The sequence below is a fragment of the Hetaerina americana genome, unplaced genomic scaffold, assembly GCF_022747635.1.
Source record: "Hetaerina americana unplaced genomic scaffold, ioHetAmer1.1.p SCAF_1, whole genome shotgun sequence".
In the NCBI taxonomy this organism is placed as follows: Eukaryota; Metazoa; Arthropoda; class Insecta; order Odonata; family Calopterygidae; genus Hetaerina; species Hetaerina americana.
The window spans coordinates 11,870,741-11,897,000 of record NW_027286069.1 but is presented as its reverse complement, the minus strand read 5'-3'; the positions used below and the strand labels follow the sequence as shown (position 1 = coordinate 11,897,000).

Below are 26,260 nucleotides of genomic sequence, written 5' to 3'. Positions count from 1 at the left end.
GATTATCAATGAGAAATTCCATTAGTTCACAGGATTCAACAAAAAGCTGTATGGATATAATAAATGGATTCTTTTAAAACTAGTGGGAATGGCAATTGTTTATTATGGACACTAGAAATAGATATACATAAGTCCCCCCATATTCATGGTTAATGCATTCTAAGACCTACAGGATGCACGTAAAAGTTATCATTTTTCATTTACATACACATCAATGATGCACTTAAACTGATGAATACTTTTGACTATTCATATATGTATGAGGTAGAAATGATTATGATGCAGTAACATCAATACAACATGTAATAACAAACATAACAAGGTGAATAAGACGCAGCTATGATGGTAGGCAGTGGCAGTCTTCAAATACCTTACGCTATGAATAGGGAGTCTATGGATATCAGGGTCCTAATATACTACGTAGATGCAAGAGATCACAATTAACCATAACTGAGTTGGAGTTAAGATGAGTAGTTTCATGTATCAGCGACATTAAAGCAATAATGCATCATCAATTATTCCATTTCATAATATTGTATACAAGGGCCGTCAGCGAATAATGATATTTAATGTTTTATTCACATCACATAACGCAAAAAATTAATTCTAAGCTATATTTTTTCCTTGATAAGTAATCAGTTGTGAGAGAAGATCGTTGTCAGAAATAAGAAAAATTTCATTCGGTGCCACTCACCTCTTGTTAACAGAATATGCAAATGAGACGTGTTTGTGCCCAGTCACTTCTGCAAAACACACAGTGAAAATCAACATTAGATGACGTTTCCATTCTTCCTTCAGTCCAGACTTCACTCTAGTTTACTTGTTCCTGTTCCAAAATATGAATCAACTTTTTCAGACCGTTTTTCAACATCAGAGGCAGGTGAGGGTGAACTGAATATGCTTCAACTTGCAATTGCTACCACTGAAGCAATACTCCATTGAAATTAATTTAACTTGTTTAACTTTAAACTAGTTAACTTTAACCCCATATATTTTAAAATTAAGCTAACAATATAGTATAACGTTACATTTTTTTCCCATACGACACATGAATAAAGCATCCACAACCATTATACAATGGACAGCCCATATATACACTGACATAAAACAAAATAGACTAGTTCAGATGGTGGATGTTTGGATAGCATCTGGACACGTATTTGTGCTACAATCTTCACTCAAAAGTAAAGTAGTGGCCCATTGATGCCTCTGTATCAACTGCACCACCTTTTGAGAGAGGTAGCTCTGAAGTGAAAAAATATCATGCTGATTTAAATAAAGGCCAATTGGACTTGGCACACAATTCTTGTAATATTACATGCAAATCTTAATGTCTTCTAGTGCATCAACATGAAATATGCACCAAAAATCTTACAACCAATGTAATATAAATTCATCTCAATACATTTTCAGGGTATGCAATCACACTGCATTTTATGAAATGAAATATCACATTGTACAGATTGCAAGAGTTAGATGAATTGAAGAAACCCATGATTTTTATACAAAAAAGGCACAGCCAAAACTTATCGCATAACTGATAAAACACTCAATATTGTTTACACAAGAATTTACAAAAAGTCAAACAAAATGATTTACAAATATATATATATTTCTATACAGCATGTACAAATACAAATTGCATTTGTTGTCCATAAATAAGCAATTCAAGATAAAGCTGTTCCATAATAAACATCTCTTTTTACAGATATAAAATGGGCAGAGCCTTATTTAATACTTCCAAATTTTATACAAAAAGTCATCCATCAAACCTTTGGTGAGGTTCCATTTGGCAGATATGATTTAAACAGTAAGAAGTTGTCCAGAGCACCAAGGGCAAGGGTGAAAGGTAGAAGGTATAGATGTTTCTGTGAGACTACTGTTAGAACCAATTTCTGTCAGAAGTTCCATTATTTGTGCTGCAGTTTTACCCTTCAAGATATTTGCATCTGGTGATAAAATCTCTGACAAACTTGGTTCGACTACTTTTTCTTTAACTTCCATGGCAACCTCAGTGACTGTAATGTGAGAAATAATGTTAGGGACAGCCCAAAAAGTTCGAATGAAGTAATATAGATTGATCAATATATTTTATATAATATATTCATGAGTATCATTTCCTGGTTAAATAACTGAATGTTTATACTCATTTGTTCAAATTGTGGTTTTAAATGATTTTCCTCTCACGCCAATGCTCAAAGAGATGGCAAGAACAATATTAATGTTCCTCAGCGATCCTGCATACGTCCCTTCACCACCCAAATAACCCAACTTTACAAGTGAGATAAGATTGATTCTTCCATTAAAAAACACTCCAGTTAAATTCTAATGCAAATAAAATGCTTAGTGGACAAAGAGCTCAGGGGGCTGTAATATTTCAGTGGGCAGAGTGCTGGACTACTGACCAGAGAGTCCAGGTTTGATTCTGGGTGTCAGACCAGAGCCAGTCCACACCACTGCCAATTCCGCCCTCATAAAAATAGCTATAAATGGAAAAATATTGAACTTTCCATTGCTAAAAAATGCAAATTTCCATGATTCATCATGCATTCATTAGTACTTGGACAATATCAAGAGTTATTGAGTGATCTAATAGATTGTCCAAAATGAACTATCACAAATTATTACCTGGGTTCACATTTGAGACCTGAACAACAATTGACTTGGTGGAAGAGATTAATAACATCAAGCAGATAATCACTTCACTTACTTTAATTGTTGACAATCATTTGTTAGTTTGCTTTGGTCAAACAAACCTGTGGGTTCATTACTGCTGTGGGATCATTTGTGTTTTCTAATGTTAAAAAATAATTGCCAAGAGATGTACATCTTTCATCAATGGATCACTGTCATAACTATAGCACTTTTGTTGGAATAAATAATAGCTAATAAAATGGAGCCCTTCTTCCGCACGCAGAACTTTCAAGCAATTTGGAAAAATGCTTAAGAAAGGGTCTTTGTACATGGGACCTTCAAATCTCTATTATTTTTTCACTGAACCTGTGCCTTTCTAGTCAAACAACAATCACAAACAAATCTCCACTTAAAGCAAGAACAAGTCTTGTCTCACCACTGCACTCACCTTCACTCGAGTTATCCTTCAACTCATCTTCATTCACAAGTTTACGAACTAAACTCTCCAATTTTGTAAGCTTAGAGCGGAGTTCCTCACGATCTTTGGAAATTTTTACCAGTTGTTCATCCTTCTCACGAGCTCTTTGCCGAAGAAGACCTCGCTGAGTTTGGTATAGGGCCACATATTCTCCTGTTTTAAATTACCGAGCATTATTTAATAAATCCATACGATTAAAATATACATCACAGTTCATCACATTACTGAAATATTATTTCTTTATTCAATCAAAAAAGTAAAAAAGTCTAGTGATAGGAAAGGTAATAAAAACCAAGGCATTTTAAGAACACAAAATCATTTCCAGTAAAATACCATGCAAATAAGAAAGCATGGATTATCACTAATATTTTTATAGCGGTCTCACAAAATTAAAATGCCTCTATGGGATTGCAGTGCCATCAAATGTTATAGCTGTGCTGCTCACCCACTTAATGCATCGTTTTTTAAGAATATGGAGATACTGTTTAATTATTCTAACTCTACCAATGTATCACAGCAACTAGATACAGTAAATTTCCTTCAAGTATATTCCCACAGACAACTGGTCAGAAAAGCAGTTTACATATGAATATGGACAAACTTATGAACAAAAATGGTATGAAGGCAGTGATCTTTCAACCCATGCATCAAAATTAGGCAATGTGAAGCAATGGCAATGAAGAATTCTTTTATAAAATTTTAATGTGGTGATCTCACTGCTTGATCACCTCTTAGCAATGCCATAGAAGTGGGCAACAAACAATTTCAGTGTTAGCTGGGATCAATTCAACTGGTCTGGGATTGACTTTGAACCATATGATGGTATTGGCAAGAGTATTCCGGTAGCATTGACAACATTGATGATTTTTTTTTTGACAAGAGGGATGAATGTAGAGTGGATGAATGAATATAAGACAGAAAAGTAGTCTTACAATTACATAAGCCCACAGGGATTTTGAGGCAACAAAGTCATGTTTTTACATACATCTAATGGTAAATTTCATAAATACAACATTTGTCAACTAGAAAATCATTTGCTGTAAATAAAATATAAAATCTCTAAAAATCAAATCTCATCTGAAGACTTCTTCGGAAACAAAAATTAAGAATTTTCCAAAGTGAAACCATTCATTTTTATTTCACTGCTTTACTAACCTCCTGGCATCATTATCGTAAATTAAAAAATACACCCCTATTTTGTCATTTATTATTACCTTTTGAGAAATTGTTTAACCAACCCACATACAACATATTTTCCCCCCAGTACCTTAGAAACAAGAAGATCAAAGTTCCACTGCACTGTACATGAATGGGCATCTTCCACGTACATTAATATGACATCTTATTGGTGAATGTTTTGCAGCCTTTTCTCACATTATATGGCTTTAAATGAGACCTTTTGGAAATGATAGCAGTTTAAAAGTGTTATCTTTAGCTATACAGTGGAAACTTACTGAAAAAGCACCTTGTATAACATGCAAAAATATTTTGAAAAAAAGGGGAACAGGGTTGGTGAGGAGGCTAGCGTACTGGCTTCCCACCCTGAGGACCCAGGTCCCCATCCTGGAGGTAACAGATCTTATTCAGAGGTGTCCCGATCCCTATTTGAGCTGCTTTGTGGAGAGGACTTTAAGTGAGTGCACCGTCCATCGGATGGGACGTGAAACTGCAGACCCCTTGGTGCCTTTCATTTAGAGTAGGCTAATAACAACTCCAGGTTTCTCTCCACCTTTTTTACTTTCCCATCCACCCTAAATGCCACAAATGACCTAAGATGTTGGTCGACTCCCCTATAACTACTACTTCTACTACTACTAATATTTAAAAAAAAATGACTCCGATGAATGATTTAAAAAAATGTTCAATTAGTATCTTAGAGTCGCTTGTGATCACATATTTTTCCAATTGTGCGTTCAGACACATTATTTGTGTTTTTTGTGTAAAGTTAATTATCTTTTGAGCATAGTTTTTAAAAAGGCCCTGAAGAAAAAGCCACAAGAAGACAGCAATAAGAGAATAAAAATTATGAAAAGCAAGAATAAGATGTGAGGGTGACTGACCTAGCATGATCATAAAGCTGGTTGACATCAAAAATTTGCATTATCCTTAAGAACTTGGGACTATATTCACAAAATAGATGTTTAAAGGGATTGACAAGAATAATAATATTCCACAATGTTGAAAGGTTAATTCTCAAATGGATATACAAAAAGCATTTGCAAGGTAACACTATTATTGAGAACATCATTAGTGAAAAGGTTAAATTGATTTTCGATGACCTCATTAAGAAGATGCCAGTATCATCGATGGCTGACGAAGAAGTATTTAAGGGAAGCCATTGGCAGTTTGAGAAGTTTAAGAGCAGAACCAGTATCCACAGTGTTTTAAGGCATGGTGAAGCAGCAAGCTCTGACTCAAAGGCAGCAGAGAACTTCATCAGTGACTTCAAGAAGATCGTAAACTCTGAGGGTTACCTGCCACAACAGGTTTTTAATTGTGACGAGATGGGTCTCCTCTGGTGTAAGATGCCAACGCAAACCTATATACATTTGACATTTCCTGGCAAGAGAGTAATGAAAGGCCATCTCACTCAGCTATTTTGTGACAATACAAGTGGGAATTTGATAAGTAAACCCATGCTTGTTTACAAGAGCCTTCAAGAAGTGTCAAATCTAGAAGAGTGGGCTAAATGTGATGCGGAGTTCATGATAAAGCATGAGAAACTTGCATCGTACATTAAGAAGCATTACCCGAATACGGCAGTGGCCGAGTTAATACAAATTTATTTGATAATAATGTTGTGTAGAATGTTCACAAAATTATGAAGTGCCAGCAAAAAAAAGTCTCTAAACAGCTTTCTAGTAAAAAAGAATTAGGAATGAATCATTAATGAACTAATCGTTTAAATTCTTGTTTTTTCTGCAAATTAAATTCGTATCCCACATTTGATCATTACACTCATTGATAGAAGAAAAGATGAAGATAACTCATAAACCTAAACAATGTACATATTATTTTCTTTGAATTTATTTCGTACATAAATCTAATTTTTGACATGGGATACATTATTATGTTTTACACTAATTTATATTAGAAATATTTTTTTGCTTCACAAGTAAGATTCTGTGAGAAATTATGCACATTATTTGAGGTTCCACTGTGCATATACACAGCACACACTACTACAACAGCTGATTTATTCCTTGGTGTTAACATTATGAAATGCCCTGCAGGGGTTTTTATGCACAATAGGACATGTAGCATTCACTTTTTCTCAAAAACTCAACAGAACAGAGAACTTCATACACTTTTTATTTGGTAGTTGTAGCACTATGGGCACTACAGGGTGCGGTGGTTATCTCCTGACAAATTTCAATTTGAATTTCCCACCATATAGTAGTTCCACTGGAGGTCAGGATTGGCGTTCTTGAAAGCTATCGGCATCTAGTAAGCAGTCATAACTTCAAAATGGCCAAGATGTTATGTAGACATGCAGAGTACAATCGAAGAGCCACTATTACCGAAAGTGTTCACGCTAGGCGTACGCCAAGTAAAATAGTTGGATTCTTTGGGTATCCCAGATCAACTGTTTACCATATTGTGAATAAGTGTAGTGCTTCGGATAAGTCTGGGGAAAGTTTTGCTAACCCGACAAGGAAACCTCATCTGAGGAAACGCTCAGGCACTGATTTCAGAGGAATTTTACATATTTTTGCAAATTTTGAAGAATGTCGTGAAACCGTCATGGTAACTGTGGCCTCGGGGAGACAATATGTCTTTCAACAGGATGGTGCACCAGCTCATATGAGTCATTTAGTCCAAATCTGGCTCTCAGATGACATTGACATGTTCTGGTCAAAGGCGTTCTGGCCCCCGAAGAGCCCGGATTTGAATCCCCTCAACTAATCTATTCGCAACGTAGTCAAAAGAATTACCAATAAGACGAGGCACCCTAATGTTGCACCTCTACGCACCACTATCATAGTAGCATTCACGAATACGGACAGTGCTGTTTTAAAGCGTGCAAGCAATCAATTCAGGACAAGATTGGAGGCAGCCATTGCAGCTACAGGGGGTTACATAAAGTAATGTTACTCTTGACAGATACCACTGCTTGTATGTACAAGGATTTTCATTTTCATTTGTTTTTTTAAAACATTTACTTTTAAACAAAAGTTTCATTTGTCCAGATTTAACTGCCGTACCCTGTATAATAAACCAATAAAACATTGGTTCTTGGGTAACTGGGTTTGGTGACCTCATTAGTTGAACTAACAAACAAGGTTAGGTACTAGATTACACACTTTAAAACAGCCTAACTATTATAACTAACTACTCTTTGTTTTTCAGATCATTGCCTGATAAATAACAATTTTTAAAAAGGGTATTGATCACACACCAATTGGAATAAGCATTTTTCAATTCCTTTTTAAGTATACTTACCTATTGTTTCAGTTTCACCTTGCAACTGTAATACTAGATGTTCAAGCCTTTGCTTTTCTTCAGTAAGGGTAGCCAATTCTTCCATTGTACAGCGGAAGCGTTCCTGGAGCTTTTGGACAGCTTCTGATTCAGTCAGAGATTGACCACCTCCTTTGTTTGGATTTCCTTCTAGCTTTTGGACAGCTTCTGTTTCAGTCAGGGATTGACTACTTCCTTTGTTCAGATCTTCTGACTCTTGACTTGACAGATGCAAATCTATGGTTAAATGCAAGTAAAAAAACATTTCAATGACCTTTGAAATCATCATTATCCAGTTATATTATCATCAACTCCACCCAATTTCATGCATTATTGCATTTGGTCACCACTTAATGTTTGCAAACACTTTTGGCCCACAAACATATTTATTTTGAAATATTTGACAAAGATATCATTCTATGAAAAATCAGAACGTTGTAAAGCTTGTATGGGTAAATAACATTGCATTTTTGCTAACCATACCTTAATAAAGAAACTATATTGCCACCCAAACATGTGACTTCATTTTCCTAGATTGCTGGTGGGGAGGAGGGTCTCTGTCTCGAGCCCTAGGAACTTTAAGTCCCAGTCCCAGGTCCCTTTTGGTCCATTGTGCAAATTTTAATTTTAATTGTGCCAAACTAGAAAGCCTATTCATTCCCTCCATTGTGTAATAAATAATAAAGAGCAAAGAGCATCCTGCCAGACCATAATAAAACGCAGATATTGGTGAGTCAGGAATATGGAACGGATTGTTGATAATCTACTGACCTCATTCTATTGCATTGAAAACCTATGGGAATTCAAATCATTACGCCATATGCAGGACAAGGGCATCCATACTACAAATTCCATCTTTAAGGTTAACTTCTTTCCCTACATACTTGCAAAATTCATTTAGACTTTATCTCCATTAAATTCTGTTACCTTGTTCCTTAGAATGATCCAGGTGCACAGAAGTTATTTCAACACACTTTTGTTTTTCCTCTTGCTCACCGAGTCCTTTTGCCAGACAACTCTGATCCTGCTCCATTGAATTAACCTTAATTTTAAGCTCTTCTATAATGCACTTTTGGTCAGTCTCTGTATCTTGCTTTGTTCTTCATATGAAAATAAAAATAAAAAAATGGTGTGTCATTATATAGATGGGCTCAACTTGCAGAGCAAGCCAAATTTTATAAGTACCTGCCAAAGTTTAGGCTTAAATGTGATATCTGGTAGTACTAGATTGAAGTTTTGAACAACTTTAGGCATACAAAGACAGAGGAAAATTTTTAATCGCACTATCTTCAATTTATTTGCCGTGATTTGAATTATACTTTATTGACCAATACTAGAGGGACTGAATGACTACAGTGCTATTTTGAAACTCAATAATCACTGCCATGGTTTTTTATATTATATGAAATTAAAGATTACTTCGACTGCATACCATTGCAATTACCTACATATTATTTTAGGCATGAGACAGATTGCAAAAGGCTATTGCCATATTTTTTATGCCAACACATGTATGTTCAGAATTTTGGATAAATTGTCACAAAATTTACTGCAGCAGTGAAACCACAACTAGTACCAATGAATAGTAGTTAACCATATAAGAGATCTATCAAAATAGTTCATCTGAATATTTTTGAAATATATACCAATATTACACAAAATTCCATGCTTTCAATGGCCCTGATTGCAGGAAAAAATTAAAATTCATTTCTTCATGAGCAAAGTCTGAGTTTTAGAAGTTTTTTCTTCATTTGTAAGTATTCTTGTTTTAGTAAGAACACAAATAACCAACAATTGTCTGACCATCAAATATGTTGCCTCTTTCAGCACTTGAACTAATTCTTAAATTTCCCAATCTCTACTACCAATGTACTAAGAGCTAAGCAATTATCATACATTACTGACCTCAGCTGATGAAGTTGCTGCTCCAACTTTGATAATTTCTCTGCCTGATCCTTACTCAAATATTCTGAATTATTTAGTTTCTCAGTTAATACCAACTTGTCATTACTCTGCACATAAAAAATAAAGGAAAATGGAATGAATTAAGTTTTTTACATAATAGCTACACTGAGTATTCAAAAGGCACTGATGGCAAGTTAACATTGAAGATGCAAGGGAATATGGTACACATTCAATGATACACCGGTTGGTGAACGTCCCAATGTCGCAAAACAACGTCAAAAAAGAACTTAACACGATTAAATTGATTGCAAGAAACAACGGCTATGATGAGGAGCTAGTAGAGAAACTATACCGCAAAAAACTTAATAAAATGGCATTGAAAGATATTTACAGTACTGAACCGCCACAGGACCCCGCAGCCAAGTGGCGCAGAATCCTTTATTTAGACGATTTTTCACAAAAAGTATGTCAGAAACTTCCAAAATGTAGAATTAAGATAGCCCATTATAACAAATCAAGCCTCAGGGGCCTGCTCTCCCACACAAAGGACAGTGTCCCATATAAGGAAAAGAGTGGAGTATATAAGCTAAAGTGCGATTGCGGGACAATATACATCGGACAGACAGGGAGGAAATTCCAAGAACGAGTGAAGGAGCATCAAGCATGTGCAAGAAATAAAAAGATGAACTCTCAATTCGCAAAGCATTTGATTGATAATAACCATAAAAGTGATTTTAATTTCGAAATTTTACATGTTGAAAGCAAAGGCTATAGATTAGACGCCTTAGAACATTTAGAAATTTTAAATAGTGTTTGTTTAAATGAAAATATTGTTAACGAATTTCTGTATGCCTCCCACTCTCCCCTCCTTAAAGTCCCAATCCTCACGGTGGCCGATGACACCGCCCCCTCCCCTTCATCTAACCCTCTCTAATCCGCTGACTCACGAGAGCTCTACAATGTAGACTTCTCCCTCCCGCTCCACATTCCACCAACATCGCGGAGGGGACGCCAAACTGCCCTCCCCTCCGGCACGCAAACCAATCCTGACTTTACCCCTCCCAAACCTTCCTGATTATCTCCACCCCACCCCCGCCCTGGCTGTATATATAAAAAGGGCAGCAAATGTAGAGAGCTCACCTGATGATGAAGTTTTACTTCGAAACCCGGGTCGTGTGAATAAATCGTTTTCATGTGGAACTACAAAGTTAGTCCTTTCATTTATTTATGAAGAAGTCAACACCAATCCTATCAATGTATGGTAAGCAAAGGGGCCAAAAGAAAACAGCATGCTATTAGAGATAAAGCAATTCATTAATTACCAGTTTCACAAAAGCATCTTGAAGTTCAGCTAACTGTGCTTTCAATTTCAGATTCTGATCAACAGCACGGGATGCTGCCACTTTGTCACTCTCCATTGCAGCTAACAGCATTTGCATTTGTAATCCCTCTTGTCTTGGTTCATCCTCTTCTGCTGTTTCCTTTTGAATATTACTGTTTCCCTTCTCTACATCTTCCTGTGGCTGCTGTACTTTACAATCCATGGATTTAAGTTTATTTTCAAGTACCTCTAATTCTGAAATCTATGTAAATAAAATATTTGAATAAGTTTTGGCCAATCATTCACTAGTGCATTCAAACATAGAAATAGCAACAACAAATGAAAAAAACCATTTATTCATGAATTGAAAATATATCTAACCTTGTCATCAAGCTGCTCCTGCAAAGTTATACATTTCTTTTCTAATGATAACCTGTGATTTGCATCTTCCTCCTCCTTAGAATTGGACTTGTTTGTGCATTTCTGTAATTGTTTTTCTAGCTCAGACAGATGGCTCACAAGGGATTGCTCTCTTTCACATAGGATTTTGTTTTCAGATGTCAGCGCTTCAACCTAAGGAGCAACAAAAGTAACTGAAATAAGATGGGGTTATCATAATTATAATAACAATACATTTATTTGTACAAAGATCACTCCACAAGGTCTATTCCAAATGTAGTAGGACTGAGAAAAAAAAATTATTGTCAGAATTGATACATTCAATCAAAAGTCTTCAAAGTAGCAACCTTATGCATCCACACACCACTGCCAAGGGAACTTCCCACTGAACCATGGTGACGTCCTTTCCGCACAAATCTGAGGTGGGGGAAGAGGAAGAAGTCTAATGGGGTATTGTGTAAAAGAAATTAGCTCCTCACTCACATGGTTGAAAAGGTCTTGGCAGATCCGCATGTGAGTTTCCTTTTGTTCCTCTAAGAGCACTTGCGGCACAAACTTCACATACACCTCTCTCATGCCCATGTTGTTGGTCACAAGTCGATGCACATAACTTTTAGGGGTACCAAGTTTATCAGAGACCATATGAACATTTACTCTGAAATCCCTGTCAAAAAAAGCCATCATTCTTGCAAGATTTTCATCACTTTTTGAGGTCAAAGTGCATCTTGAACATTAGGCATCTTCAACATATACCCCTCCCAAAACAACTTCACCATAAGCTGCCTTGAGGATATCATGATCACTCTTTCCTGGTTTTGCCCAGTTTCACACAAAATTTGATGGCGTTGCGCTGCTATTAAATGAAGGTCAAAGACTTAATGATTTGGAGAAGTTGGAAATTTTGAAATGCATCAGCTGCAGGGATGAACTTGCTAACGAAATTTTGTATCCCTCCCACTCCTAGACCTACCATTCTTACAAGTCAACAATTGACACCGAAAGATGTAATTCTCTTTTCCTCCCACCTACATTGTAACCTCTTCTCCCCTCCCCCGCTCACAGAAGGTGTATAGTATATTAAGTTACCTTCTATGAGGACCACCTGATGATGTTGTTCAACATTGCAACAAGAGGAACGTTTTGAAACAAAGTGTGTGGAATTAAAAAGTGAATAATTTCATTTCAAGGCTGGCATGTTTATCTGAACTTTGGTGGCTAGGTTGAAGAGGAATTCCATCACTCACGTGATTGCTGTTCTCTCAAGTATGATCTATCTGGTCTCAGGTGTGAGGTGGAAACCCAGGTTTTGTCACCCATAAGAGGCAATGATGGCGAGGCAAAAGATGAGGTTCAATGCATTTTGACTTACAAGTAGTCAAAAATTGTTAACTTGGCTCACTCCCCTCACTGTGACATCACTCATCAGCTAGATGTGAGTCATTCACCACTTGGGTACGCTACTGCAGCAAAAGTGAAATTTTATCAAAATGTCAGAATGGGGAGGATTCTGGTATTGCTGTAAAAAACTAATTTTTTATCCATGCTTACTTAAATTTTCTCCCCACATTATCCTTCTTCAACCTGGACATTACTTGCAATCCACACTGACATTCAATTATTAATAGGGACAGGTGATCTGTCAGTCACTGAAAGAATAAAATATGCATTTGGAAGAAGTTAGTCGCTCTGGTTTCACATAATTTAAATTGTTCTCAGTGGTAGATAAAAATCTACAAGTCACAATAAACTTGGTATATTACAGTCATTCAAATATGCAGTCTAGTCTAAATCCCTACAGATATTAACTCCTTATACACTTAATGTACAAACTATTTTTAGTCATCCTGAGTACAGGCATTTATATCCAAACAATAAGTACACAAATTATGCCTTGCTTCATTGAGTAGGAGTACCAATTATGGGGAAATATCTTCATCAAGAGGGATTGGGGTGGACCAGTGGTAGCATGCTCGACTCTCATACCGAGGGTCGCAGGTTCAAACCATTGCACGGAGAATATTTTTCTGGCTAGTTTGTCAGAAAATATTAACAAGGGCTTAACAACTTTTACATGTACCACAAAATGACACCACTAATGAGAGGAAGCAGCTCACAGTAGAAGGCATTGATGGTGCATATCAAGGAGATCGGTATGGCATCAACAGCCACAGCTTTGGGCAAAAGTGCAGTTCACAGAATCGGCCGAAGCACTGCCAAGTAGAAGGCAATGGGAAACCACCACATTAGTCTCCTGAGGAGATGCAGCACTGCACTCCACCTATTTATGTCATCGTGGCATCCTTCCAGGCAAAATAGTTCCCCAATCGGATTTCTGGGTGGGGACTACTAGGAAGGGTACATTGGTTAGGAAAGACATGCTGGATAGGGACATGGAATGTAAGTTCAGAATAGGATTAGAGGTAGAACACAAAGATAGAAATAGAGAGGCTGGGTATACACATTCTAGGAGTTAGCAAGATAAAGTGGACGGGAGCAGACTACTGGAGTTATGTACTCGGGAGACAGCCGGAGGATAGCAGGTGCTATTAATACATTTTTCCCAAAATTTTTGTTTTTTCTTTGTTGGGTTGGGTACTTCTGGGATTACCCTCGTAAAAGGAAAAATAAAGGGAAAAGTCCCAAAATTAAGGCCAAGGCCAAATAAAGAAGAATGTACACTGCAAAAAATACCAGGAAGTACGCCAATTAGCACCAGATAGGGTAGGATGGAGGGCTGCAGTCAACCAATCTAAGGATTGAATGACTAATGATGATCTTTATCAACTCTTAATCTAAAGCCTCCATAACTGTCTCTCTCTCATTTCAATAGTAAATGTCAGAGATAAAATCTTCTTCAACCTCACAGAAGAATTTATCGCTTTCCACGCATTTGCACCTACAGCTTATCCTCTATCCAAAGATGAGACCCCACAAGTTTGGCTTCCAATTTGCTGATTCGGATAGAATATCCCTAGAATAGAGGGTCTGTTCCAAAAATAAGAATACACAGGAAAAAATATATTGCTGATCTAAGGACAAATAACTCAATTCTTCCAAATAGCACCTTTGTGTATTGACGCACCTCTGCCATGCTCCGTGGAAGGCATCAATGTGCCTCGTTCAGGCACCTTGGCATGGCCTCTTGGACATCACCCAGCATTCCAAAATGGTTGCCTTCCAAGCTCCTTTTCATTCCTGGGAACAAAAAGTAGTCTGGCAGGATGCCAAGGCATTGGTGCTGTAGGGTGGCTGGGGCAAGATCTTCTGAGAGCACCTTGGGGGCCATCTTGGCACACACCTTCATATGGATCTTCTGTAGGAATGCGATACACTATGGTTTTTGGAATATTTCACTCTTCTGCTAACATTCTGACAATCAGGCAACCATTCAAATTGAGCATGCCTCACTTTTTAAACATTTTCATTGCAGTAAGTTGTTGATGAACGTCCAGGGAGTTCCTCATCGTCAGCTTCCTCTCTACCCTCCCAGAACATCTTGCGCCAGCAGAAAAGCAAATTTTGGGGCATTGCTTCATCCTTGTAAGCATCCTTAATCATGGTCATAGTGTCCGAAGCTGAGCTTAACACATCACATAGCATTGCTCCATGGAATATGGCATCGTGAATTTGTGATGCAACCCACGGACAGGGGTCCAGTCAAGCAGCAACCCACACACTGTAATGGCCCACGGACAACTGATGCAGGTTGCATCGCTTTCCCAGTATCTCAAACCACCTTTCCTGCCACAAATTGCCCCGTTGCAGCCGGCAAAGTCAGCAGGAAAAACTCATTCTACTTATATTTGGTACCTACCCTGAATGGGCTTAATAGTCACTGACAACTCTTTTCCTTCTTTTTCATTCCCCACCTCATGAGACTCTAATTGCATGCTAACTCTTTGGCCAGTGTGGTTTCTATCTCCATTGATTCCTTAAATACTAGGTAATACAGGAAATCAGCTATCCAATACTTATAATATCTACTGATTCCATATCACCACAATAATTAATTCATTGGACAACAATGTATTTTTTTGAAGAGTTACTCACCTAATTAAATAGAAAACATAAAAATGTTGGATGTTATGACAGTAGCACCAAATGCACTGATGTTCAATGTGTAAATATTCATGGACAAGCAATTCATGAAGTTAAATAGCATTTACTTTATTTAATTTTTCCACCCACTTGCACTCTCCATTCTGAGAACTGTTCTGTTGCTGCTCCAGAAATGTAACAAACAGAAAAAATTCAACTATACGGCAGTGTCTGTGAATGGTTTCACATACTAGCCCCCACAGAGTGATAATCAATGCTTATCCTATTGAATACCACAAGCAGTGCTCCTAATTCCTTTTCCCCTTCCCCCTCAGCAAATTTTCCCTTGCAGACAGAGAGGTGAGAGTTTCTCTGTTCATCTCCCCTGAAAAGGTGAGTGATGCCACAGCAAAGGGCCAGGAATATAAGTCCACATTATATATCCTCAAAATACTAAAATTTGTCACTCAGGCAAATATAATTTTATATAACATACTGTTTCACAATAAATATTTTATGCAAGTTTGGACCACACTGGGCAATAACACTTTGAAGTGACTGTGATTTTGGCGGAGTACGTAGGGAAATTCAACCAGTGGATAGTCAATCATCTTATGATATGTGTGCATATCAGAGTCCTAGATAATTCAGATTGTGCTAAAACTGGATAACTTCCAGCTCCATACAGTGAAGATTGGTTTACTGTTCATGAATGAGTGATAAAGCCTTTTAGTCTTCCATAATTTCCAAAGGAAAGTAATCTTTATAATAGTAAGAAATCAAAATTTCTTTTCTGGGATTGATAGATGTGCACCGTTATGATCTAATCTGCACTTTGACAACTAACAACTAAAGTGACAGTGTAAAAACATCCTTTTACCTTAATGAACCTCTGTTAACAGGATAAGGCAGAATGGACGTATCATTCCTATTTACATTTTACGCAAAATTTCCTAACTAACCCACCGTCTACAAAAGTCAGAGCAATCTACAAAATCAGTCAACTACCTTTTGAAGAACTAAAATAGTTACCTCACCTTTATATAGATTACAATGCACTTATGTCTGTCCTAAAAAAATGCACACACATTCTAACAAACAACCAATTTGATATATGTGGAAAATGGACCAATGAAAAGTTAGTGTAGAAAGGGAAAGTAATAGTGAGAAAACACTTCAACATTGGTTAATAGATTAATAGTACCTTTTTTGCAAGCACTTCCATTTGACCATTAAGGGTATGTATATAAGTCTGGAAACGTCGACTTGCTTCTTCCCTCTCTTCAATTGCATCCTGTGCAGCCTTTTTCAAATCCTCATTCTGACGCTCAAGGTGCACACGATGGTGATGCCAAGATTCATCGGCCTCATCCTTTCCACTGCTCTCCAAATATTCATCTTCTGCCCCTTCAGAGGAGCCAGTGAGCTATGGAAAATCAAGTCTTAACTTAAAACTCACATTGAAATAATTATAACAACATGTTTTACTTGATAAGCCATGCGAATAAATATTCAGAGCTTTAACACAGCTGACATTTGCACCAAGATACAGCTGTGACAAATTAAGTTGAACCACACCACAACATAAACACCAGAAGTCTAAAAATAGCTACCATATTATAGTTTAAGTATTTCACATTTAGATGAATAAATAATTATTGCAAAATAAGGAAAACATGAAAGTTTAAAACCACCAGAGTTTCAGGTGACCTTAAAAACTGACCTTTGGCACATTCATACATTTTGCATGAGGCCCTTTATAATAAGTTTTACTTGATGATGAGTGCACATAATCACTACTCCTTTGTCTTTAAACTCAAGAACATGGGAGAACGAACAGCTGAGATGACTCAGTAGGGAGTTAGAGGACAGTAGTGGCTCTCACCCAGGGGCCAAATTGAGCACCAATAATTAAACTAAGGTTTCCATGATAGACAAACTACATCCTTAGAATGAAATGATACAAAGATCATTGGATTCAATTATAATGATTCCAAACATCCTCCTGCTCGCTGAACAGGATGAATCAAGGGTCCTTATCTTTGGTTTAAAATGCAGCATTAATAATGAAAACTTCGTTGCAATTTTCCACAGTTAAAACTTTATTGCCGACCATGGTTTCGATACACTGTATCATCATCAGGTGAGGAAAAGTACAAGGAGAAGGGATATATATGCCAAGCTACAAGAAGGGGTGGCAGGGGAGGAAAGAGCGGGGGGAAGGGGGGGTTTGTCATGAAGAGAAAGGCAGGAAAAACCAATGGAACCCCCGAAGTGCGGGCAGCTCACTCTTCGTGGGGAGGAGGAGGGGGGGAAGGTGTGGTCATAAAGGGCACTAAGGGAAGTTAATGGACAAAAGTGGGGAGGGGCAAGAGAGGAACTGAATGTCATTAAGTAGCTCAATCTTCTGGTTTCTCCGTTGGATAATCTCTAAACTCTCGAGAGCGTCCAATTTCTTGCTCTTATGGAATTTGTGCAACGGCTTAAATTCAAAATCCGGGGAATGGTTCTTCTCCAAGAGGTGGGTCGCAAAGATGGATGTGGTGTTGCCTAACGTATAACATTTCCAATGTTCCTTGATCCGTGTGGCGAAATTTCGTCCAGTCTGTCCCACATAAGTCGCAAATTTCAGCCCCAAGTATGCTATCAAAAATTCTGTGGACTTGACGGAACGCCTTAAAACTATAACGTTACCTCCGAACTCCAAATTAGTGTCCTTCGACGTATGCAGCTTATTTACTTCTATCCCGACCCAGGAAGCCTTAGAATACGCCAAGAACATACTGTGCAAGGCCGGAGCCAACCAACTCCTCATCCAAGAAATTTCTATGCTTCTCAACATATGTGTGGAACAAAATTACTTCCTTTTCAATGGCACATACTATAAGCAAAAAAACGGTCTTGCCATGGGCTCCCCTCTCTCTCCCCTGTTAGCCGAAGTCTTTATGGACTTTTTTGAAGAAAAGCTGTTTGATTCCAACGAAAAACTTATTAAGAACATCATCTATTGGTATAGGTATGTGGACGACATACTATGTTGTTGGTCTGGTAGTGAAAGGCAGTTGGGCCAATTTGTGCAGTTCTTAAACAACAGGCATAATTCTATTAATTTCACAATGGAAATGGGAGTGAACCATTCAATAAATTTCTTGGACCTCGGGATTGAAATCAAAGAGAGCCAATATGTCTTTTCCATCTATAGGAAACCCACGTATACGGACCTAGTGATTCCTTCTGATTCTTGCCATCCCATTTCCCATAAGCTGGCAAGCTTCCACTGCATGCTTCACAGATTAATCAGCATTCCAATGCCTAAAACTTCCTTTGACCGAGAACTCACCACCATCAAGTTCATTGCAGAGAGGAATGGCTACAACGGCGACCTCATTGATTCCCTATTAAGGAAAAAACTGAGAAAAAGTGCCGTCGAGCTCCACACAACCCTCCTGCCACACTCCAATAACCCCTCGCGTAAATGGTGTAAAATCCCCTTCTCAAACTCTTTGTCCTATAGAATTGCCAACATTCTACCCAAGGATAAATTCTGTGCTTCATTCTACACCCCTTTTTCCATATCCAAAGCACTCTGCTTAAACAAAGATAAATTTGATATTGAAAAACAGTGTGGTGTTTATGAATTAAAGTGCCAATGTAATGCGACTTATGTGGGACAGACTGGACGAAATTTCGCCACACGGATCAAGGAACATTGGAAATGTTATACGTTAGGCAACACCACATCCATCTTTGCGACCCACCTCTTGGAGAAGAACCATTCCCCGGATTTTGAATTTAAGCCGTTGCACAAATTCCATAAGAGCAAGAAATTGGACGCTCTCGAGAGTTTAGAGATTATCCAACGGAGAAACCAGAAGATTGAGCTACTTAATGACATTCAGTTCCTCTCTTGCCCCTCCCCACTTTTGTCCATTAACTTCCCTTAGTGCCCTTTATGACCACACCTTCCCCCCCTCCTCCTCCCCACGAAGAGTGAGCTGCCCGCACTTCGGGGGTTCCATTGGTTTTTCCTGCCTTTCTCTTCATGACAAACCCCCCCTTCCCCCCGCTCTTTCCTCCCCTGCCACCCCTTCTTGTAGCTTGGCATATATATCCCTTCTCCTTGTACTTTTCCTCACCTGATGATGATACAGTGTATCGAAACCATGGTCGGCAATAAAGTTTTAACTGTGGAAAATTGCAACGAAGTTTTCATAATGTCTCGATTCCACAACATCACGCCTGACTCTTCACTTTTCGTGCAGCATTAATGTTTGAGGTTCATTGGAAAATTTAAATGCATGTATAAAGCAGAAGAGATCTTAACCAAATACTGAATAGTGGCAAAATAAACTTGAAATCAATTCCAAAGAAACCAACAGCACAAACAATCATAGAACTCTTATATTTTGAAAATGTGAACTAATTTTTATTCTAGAAATAGTTTTAATGCATGAATAGTCATACCGTTTAGAATGTATTTACATCAGAGATAATGAACGAGGACGGGGCAAGAATAGAATAGGGATTGGGGACTTCATGAAGGGAGGATGGAAGCATGCAAAATTGAAGTTGGGTTTATTGTAAGGGTGGATTTCTGGTTGTCTATGTTGTTAAGAGAGACAAGGGAATTGTCACCGTACAATTTGGAAAATTGGGTACATAAAAATCTACCTTAACTGGTAGACAACCAATTATAATATTAACAGAAAGAGCGAAAGGAAAATAAACATATGTCACTTCCTACAGACTATTCGTTTCACCTCAATATTCACACACCACAATGAGTATCACCAAATTCCTTTACTTAATAATTCTTATTTCTATACATTACGACAAGCTTAAAGATGCAAGCATATATTTCTATGAGAGAAATAAATAGTAGATTTCACAGAATTTTACTTCACACAGCTGGTTTCAATGAAAAGCGGACATCATCTTAAGGTACATGTTTACAGAATGATGTGCATATGTACACAGCAACTTTTAGAAACTTACATGACTTCATGATATCCAGAAAACCTCATTAACCGATTAAGGTATACATTTTAACATCCTCCATCACAATTCACAGAAGCTGTGCCTTCCATGCAATAGTCAATCAACTTATACACACTACACTGTCTAATAACAAATTCAAACATAAATTAGACATAAACAATTAGACATAAATTAGACATAAATCAAACATGCAACAATTTCAGAGTGTAAAAATCATTCACCTTGACTGGGATTCGAACCCAGATCATTCAATATCCGGTCGAGTGCTTTAGCCACTTAAGCTACCGAGTCAACTATTTGTTGAAACAAAGCTGATGATGTCAACTATTTGTTGAAACCAGCCATTGAAAATAAAATTCTGGGAATGCTACTAGGTATTTCTCATCTCATATTTATCATGAGGTTTTGCAAAGTTTTGGAGATTGAAACCCCTAAAATGTATTTATACTCTCACTCTTGTCACTCCCCCTTAAATACAAATCACCTGAATCTATGTTATTGCATACCTGACGGAGTCTAAGACGGGAAAGCAACAATTTGGACTTCACATCCTCAAGTTCCTTTTGTAAAGAAACAGCTTCATTGGAACGGACGTTTAATTTCTGACGAACCTCAGAAACTTCTTGGTCTTTCTCTTCTAGCTGCAAACTGATAACAAAGTAAAACTATCAATATACTGGAGTCCATAAAAGTAGCATACAAACTTAATTTGCATACCTAATCTCACTCAATTTTGCTGCACATTTCCTAGCCTCATCTTCATGTTTTTGAACTTGCTGTTTCAGCATTCCACGCTCTTCATTTGCTGTAGATAACTCCCTCGCCAACTCAGTGAGACGAACCTGAGAGTCTCTTAATTTTGTTTGCAATTCTTCAACAAGCTCTGTAGAATGATAAAATGAAATAATCAAGTTTTGATCAGATTAACAGAATAGCAATCATGCAGTAACACAATTGATGTGTAACCACATTAGACAAAATTCAGATACTGCTACGAAGAAACTGATTGGTAATTGAGAAGAGGTTTGATTCAAATGAAGATTTAATATGAACAGCAGAAATATGATTCATTGTACCAAACATACACAATTTACACCTACAACCAGCATATTACATTTTACATGTTTGTGGACTTCGCATTTAAAACTGAAATTGTATTTATTTAAAAGTTATCACTTAATTACAATTAATAATGAAAAGACTAATAAAGGGGATAGGGGGCAAGATTTAAGGATTAAGTCGAACCCTATCGAATCCATGGATTCAAGATTGGATCAAAATGTCATAGAATCTCTAATTCCGATTGTTTATATTATCTTAGCCATGCACCTTGGGCTGGAAAATGACCAAAAAAATCTCAATGTTAAGAGAGCAATGCTGTACCATGCTTGTTAATATCAATTTTGAAACAAATGACTCAGAATTGGAAAGAGTAACTTAGATAACTGCATTACTGTTTTCACACAATAAGTATAGAGATGTGCAGCTCAGAACTACAAATTAATGTCTGAAACAGAATTAGTAATTAATGCCGGAGGAAAAAATTAGCATTCCAAGATATGACTTCAAAATATCATACATCTTAGTAGATATTACTTCAACTTCAATCGTTACATACAAATACATATCATTGACATTTCACCTTAATAACTTTAAAGAGGCTTTTAAATAAAATGCTTGCATGATTTTGAATGTTTTGAGGATGCAGTAACAATGTGATGTGTGACTTTGCAACTGATTTCAAAATATAGCTATCTGTTTTTAATAAATTAAAAATTTTTTGAGGCATTTATTATAATATATAAGCGAAGGCTGCCATTTCTTGCATGTCCATTGTGTAAACTGGAAAAACACTGCAGGAATTTATTGGGCATTGTTTCAAAACAAGGAATGACAAAACACAATGCATTAGCAAATTATTATAAGTGCATATTTTTAAGGAGACATGATCTTTGGGAGTGACTTTTGAGCGAAGTGGCAAAAATCATGAGAGCAGCATTACACCAAACTGCATCTTACTTGGACTTCGAGATTTTTACAATGAAAAATTATGAATTAAGTTCTTATATTGCTGAATTCAACATTTAGCTGAGAACATGTTCTCTGATAGATACCTCCTTCCTGCATTAATTTCAACAAAGGAGGCTGGTGCAGTATTAACAATGACAAAAAGGTATTGTACTTTGTAATATTAAAAAAAACATTTCATAGAGCAAAAACAAATACTGAATCAAGAGTTAATATTTAATCTTCTATATTGTTTAAACAAAAACTTAGAAAAATATTTTCCCTTTATCACTGAAAAAATGTGGCTCTTCCAAGATTATCTTGGAAGAGCCACATTTTGTCATGTCAGAAAATTAATCTTTATTTATCTCAAAAAAAGTAATGTTCCTCTTTACAATAAATTTTTTAAATTTATTTTATAACTATTTTTAACTCAGTTTTAAGTTTTATAATAACTTCTAAACCTGAAAATAGAGGCTGTAAATGACAAAAAGTGCTCCGCTAAATTCCAAATTTTAAACGATAGAGAGGTTTCGAAAAAAAGATATGCAGCTTATGAAAATTTGAGAAAACTTTTAGGTGATTTTTATTTGATTCGGTCAAAGTTGACTGCCTTCGGCCTCAATACACAAGTCGGAATGCTATGAAACTGTCATCTAATCAAGCCAACAAGCATGGTAAAAACCCAACAAGCATGCAGATACCATGGAATCAGTGGCTTGCAAACCTCTGAATGAAATAAAATACATTTTCCTTCAGCCAAGGTCCAAGACGGTGGATTTCATTCAGCTGTAGTAATTGTAGCAGGGGAATCCAATCCAATGAGATCCAATATTAAACTTTGGCTTATCAACTAAACAAAAAGAAGAATTATGCTTTCAGGGTAATGGAGATTTTCTGATAAATAGGGAAAAACATGATGCCTCCATTATTTACACAAGAACTATTGGAATATGTGAATTATTTAAGATTCTACACTTTGGGCAATGATTTTTACAAATCACAGGACCAGATGAGAATTTCAAATTACTGAGCAGAAATATTTTGACTTCTCCACAAAAAAGCAAGTGAAGTCCTATACTTCCCGGCCCGGGACTGCTCTTAGCTGTGCATTATATGATACTTTTAAGGATGCAGGATTGAAAAACAGTCAGTTTAGAGAAATCATTGTGAACCGAAAAAGATTTAGCATACTTCAAAGGCAGTCCCGAAATAACCTTTGCATAGCACCCTGCAAGATAATCAACTTGAAGTGTTTAGCACACCAATTACTCAGAAGGGAATGGTTCTTCAGGATCATTAAAAAGCCTTGTCAAAGAGTATATTAGAGAGAATATTTGTAAACAACCATGTTAGCGGCACGAAATTCATCCTTTAAAATATCAAATGTGAAATGTATGTAACATGAGGAAAGAACATATTCTGGTCAATCCATCCCCATAGCAAGAACATATGCGTGAGCACAATTAATTGAAAGAGGCCTTCAGAACAAACTATCAAGAATGGCCTTCATGGGAATGCCACACCTGCCACTGAGCATATCTTGATTCCCCTTTTCACTGACCAAGCCATTGTAAGAATTTCAAGGAAAATGTATATCAGTTCACCTCTGCGGAATAAAATTACTCAATTGAACATCTTTCCTCTGGCATGGACACAGGACATTAATAAACAAATAAACGTGATTTTACTCATAAGGAGCTATTAATATGTACAGGCTTTGAGAAAAAATGATTGGCAGGACAGGCCAGAGATGGAAAAGGTGATAAACTGACATCCCATTTTGAATCAAAATAAACCTCTCTTGTTAAGATTAAATTTGCAAAATAAATGAAATGATAGGCTACCAGTTTTTTGGCGAGCAACAACTTGGGATCTTGACAGTGCAGCAGAAAGTTCAGTTTTCTCCCCAACAAGAACACCAACTGTTTGCACATGCAACTGCAACTGTTCACGAAGCGGCCGCATTTCTCTGTCTAGTTTCACGTTACCTTCAGACACCCAAGATTCCTTCTCAGATTCCAGTTGAGAGATTCTCGATTTCTATAGAGATGTAAAAGGGTGGACAATGCACAGTAAAGCATATGCTAGAAATAATGATATGAAAATTATAAATATATATACACACACACTTAATTAATCAAGGAATTATATAGTCTAGGTTTGAAAGTCAAAGAAGGCGCACCATAAAAGACTCAGACTAAATGCTAAACCTTCACAAAAAATTAAGAGGGTGCATACACAAGAAATAATAAAGAGTATTTAACCTTCCAGTACTTACACCGGGCCCTGAAGGCTCATGATACTTATTTCCACACTAATTTTCACATGAGTATTCACATAGAGCTTGTCATTCTTTCGGCCCCTCCTCTCACGTTTTTTTTCCACAACACAATATTTAATACGCTCAATTGGCCTAAATGGCATTTGTTGGGAATGCAAGCAGTAAGCCTCAAAAGCATGAATTGAATCCTGACATCATAATTTCTCTGCTTATATATGTCCACTTTTTTTAAATTTTCGACGCAAGCAAAGTTACTCTTGCAAGTTTTTGCAGCAAACGTCAATTCATTTATCTGCCAAAATACAGCCCTCAACATTTAAACTAAATGCACAGAAATTATTTCGCTTTGTTTGTGTTATCCATGTACTTTTTAATACCATCAATTTTGCAGTCCTATTAGAGCTTATGAATAATTGGATCTTCTTCAGGACGAAACAAATATATATTTCCGACACTATCTAAACATAAATTAATATCAATACCAGACTTTTACGCAGTTCTTTCTCAATTTTAATAACATAGAACATTTTAACTCACTTAAGTTACAGATCGTAAAGATGTTCTACAGGCTTTTGTTTACATTTTGGCCAAAGTGCAATCCAAACTAATGACGTGTCACTCACTCTAAGACTGCCAATTTTACAAAAGGGAAAATAAAGACTGAAATCGCAATTAAGTTTCTCCAACGTGGTATGGACCTTAAACTTACACATTCTTTAATCTGTACTTTTAAAGAATCAGCCTGTCTTTTTTCTTCTTCCAGTAGGCCAGCAAGCTCCTGGTTTCTATTTAATAACTCCACATCCATTTCAGCTCTATGACTACGTGGAAGTTGGGTAGTGCCAGTATCTGCATCTAAGAGTAAAGAATCTGCTACGAGACCATCCATCTGCATGGAAAGCTGTCGAAGAGCTTCTGTACTCGACTTCTCTGGAGAGGATGAAGGAGGATGAGAGTCATTTCTGTTTAATCCTTCGGAACTTCCACTTTCATTGTTTTCCTGTTGACAAGCATAATGACTGTCATAGGCACACGTAGAAAAACCTGCCGTGCAACAGCGTCAATATTTTCCAGCAGTTACCACAACAGAATTAATAGTTTTTTTAACAAACGTACGACTGATGGTATATTATAGAGCATTACTTACATTATCTAGTATTGGCTGGAATTCACCCTTAATTATATGGTCAGGTTTGTTTTCAATTAGAATAAGTATGTCTTTGTTTCCATTTAGCCCTATAACAGGATCCGATGCTCCAAAGTTCTGTTTCCCGTGAAAATGATCGCTCGAAGTCACTTTGTCATCAAGACAACTACTAGAGATTGCAGTTGAGCGTTCTTCCAGTTCATCTTTTCCATCTACCTCGCGGCACTTTTTATTTTGAACAGGGGATCTTTCTTTGCACTTCTGCTGGAATTCTTTTAGCTGTAAAGTACATTTAATCCTTTAAATCTCATCAAAAGAAAGACAACACAAATTACGTTAACCATTTAAGATTGACGAAGACCCTAAATTAACAACCTAATCACACTAAGATTTAACAGATCTTTTCCAAATCAACTTACTTTCCTTCTTCCTGCAGCTAGTTTTTCCGCATTTGTTTTTTCTGCCATATTGTACGAAATAATTGTTAAATTTTTGGAACCCACCGATCAATGCAGATGCTCATATGTCGATACGAACAACGGTGTTCACTTTTTTCATTTTCTTTGTTGACGTTTAATATAACAAGAT

General features: G+C 36.9%; 1 protein-coding gene across 1 annotated transcript; it reads right to left on the bottom strand.

The window, feature by feature from the left end:
• Positions 1-117: 117 nt before the first annotated feature.
• Positions 118-26,201, bottom strand: LOC139688300 (Golgi matrix protein 130 kD). Its single transcript, XM_071585794.1, has 14 exons — positions 26,092-26,201; positions 25,673-25,951; positions 25,235-25,525; positions 24,089-24,284; positions 20,952-21,117; positions 20,741-20,882; positions 16,441-16,662; positions 11,181-11,372; positions 10,801-11,061; positions 9,479-9,585; positions 8,501-8,673; positions 7,556-7,810; positions 3,083-3,265; positions 118-2,018 (listed from the first exon to the last, which is right to left on the bottom strand). The coding sequence occupies exons 1-14, from the start codon at positions 26,137-26,139 to the stop codon at positions 1,804-1,806; spliced, it is 2,730 nt and encodes a 909-aa protein (XP_071441895.1). The 5' UTR covers positions 26,140-26,201; the 3' UTR covers positions 118-1,803.
• Between the last annotated feature and the right edge of the window lie 59 nt (positions 26,202-26,260).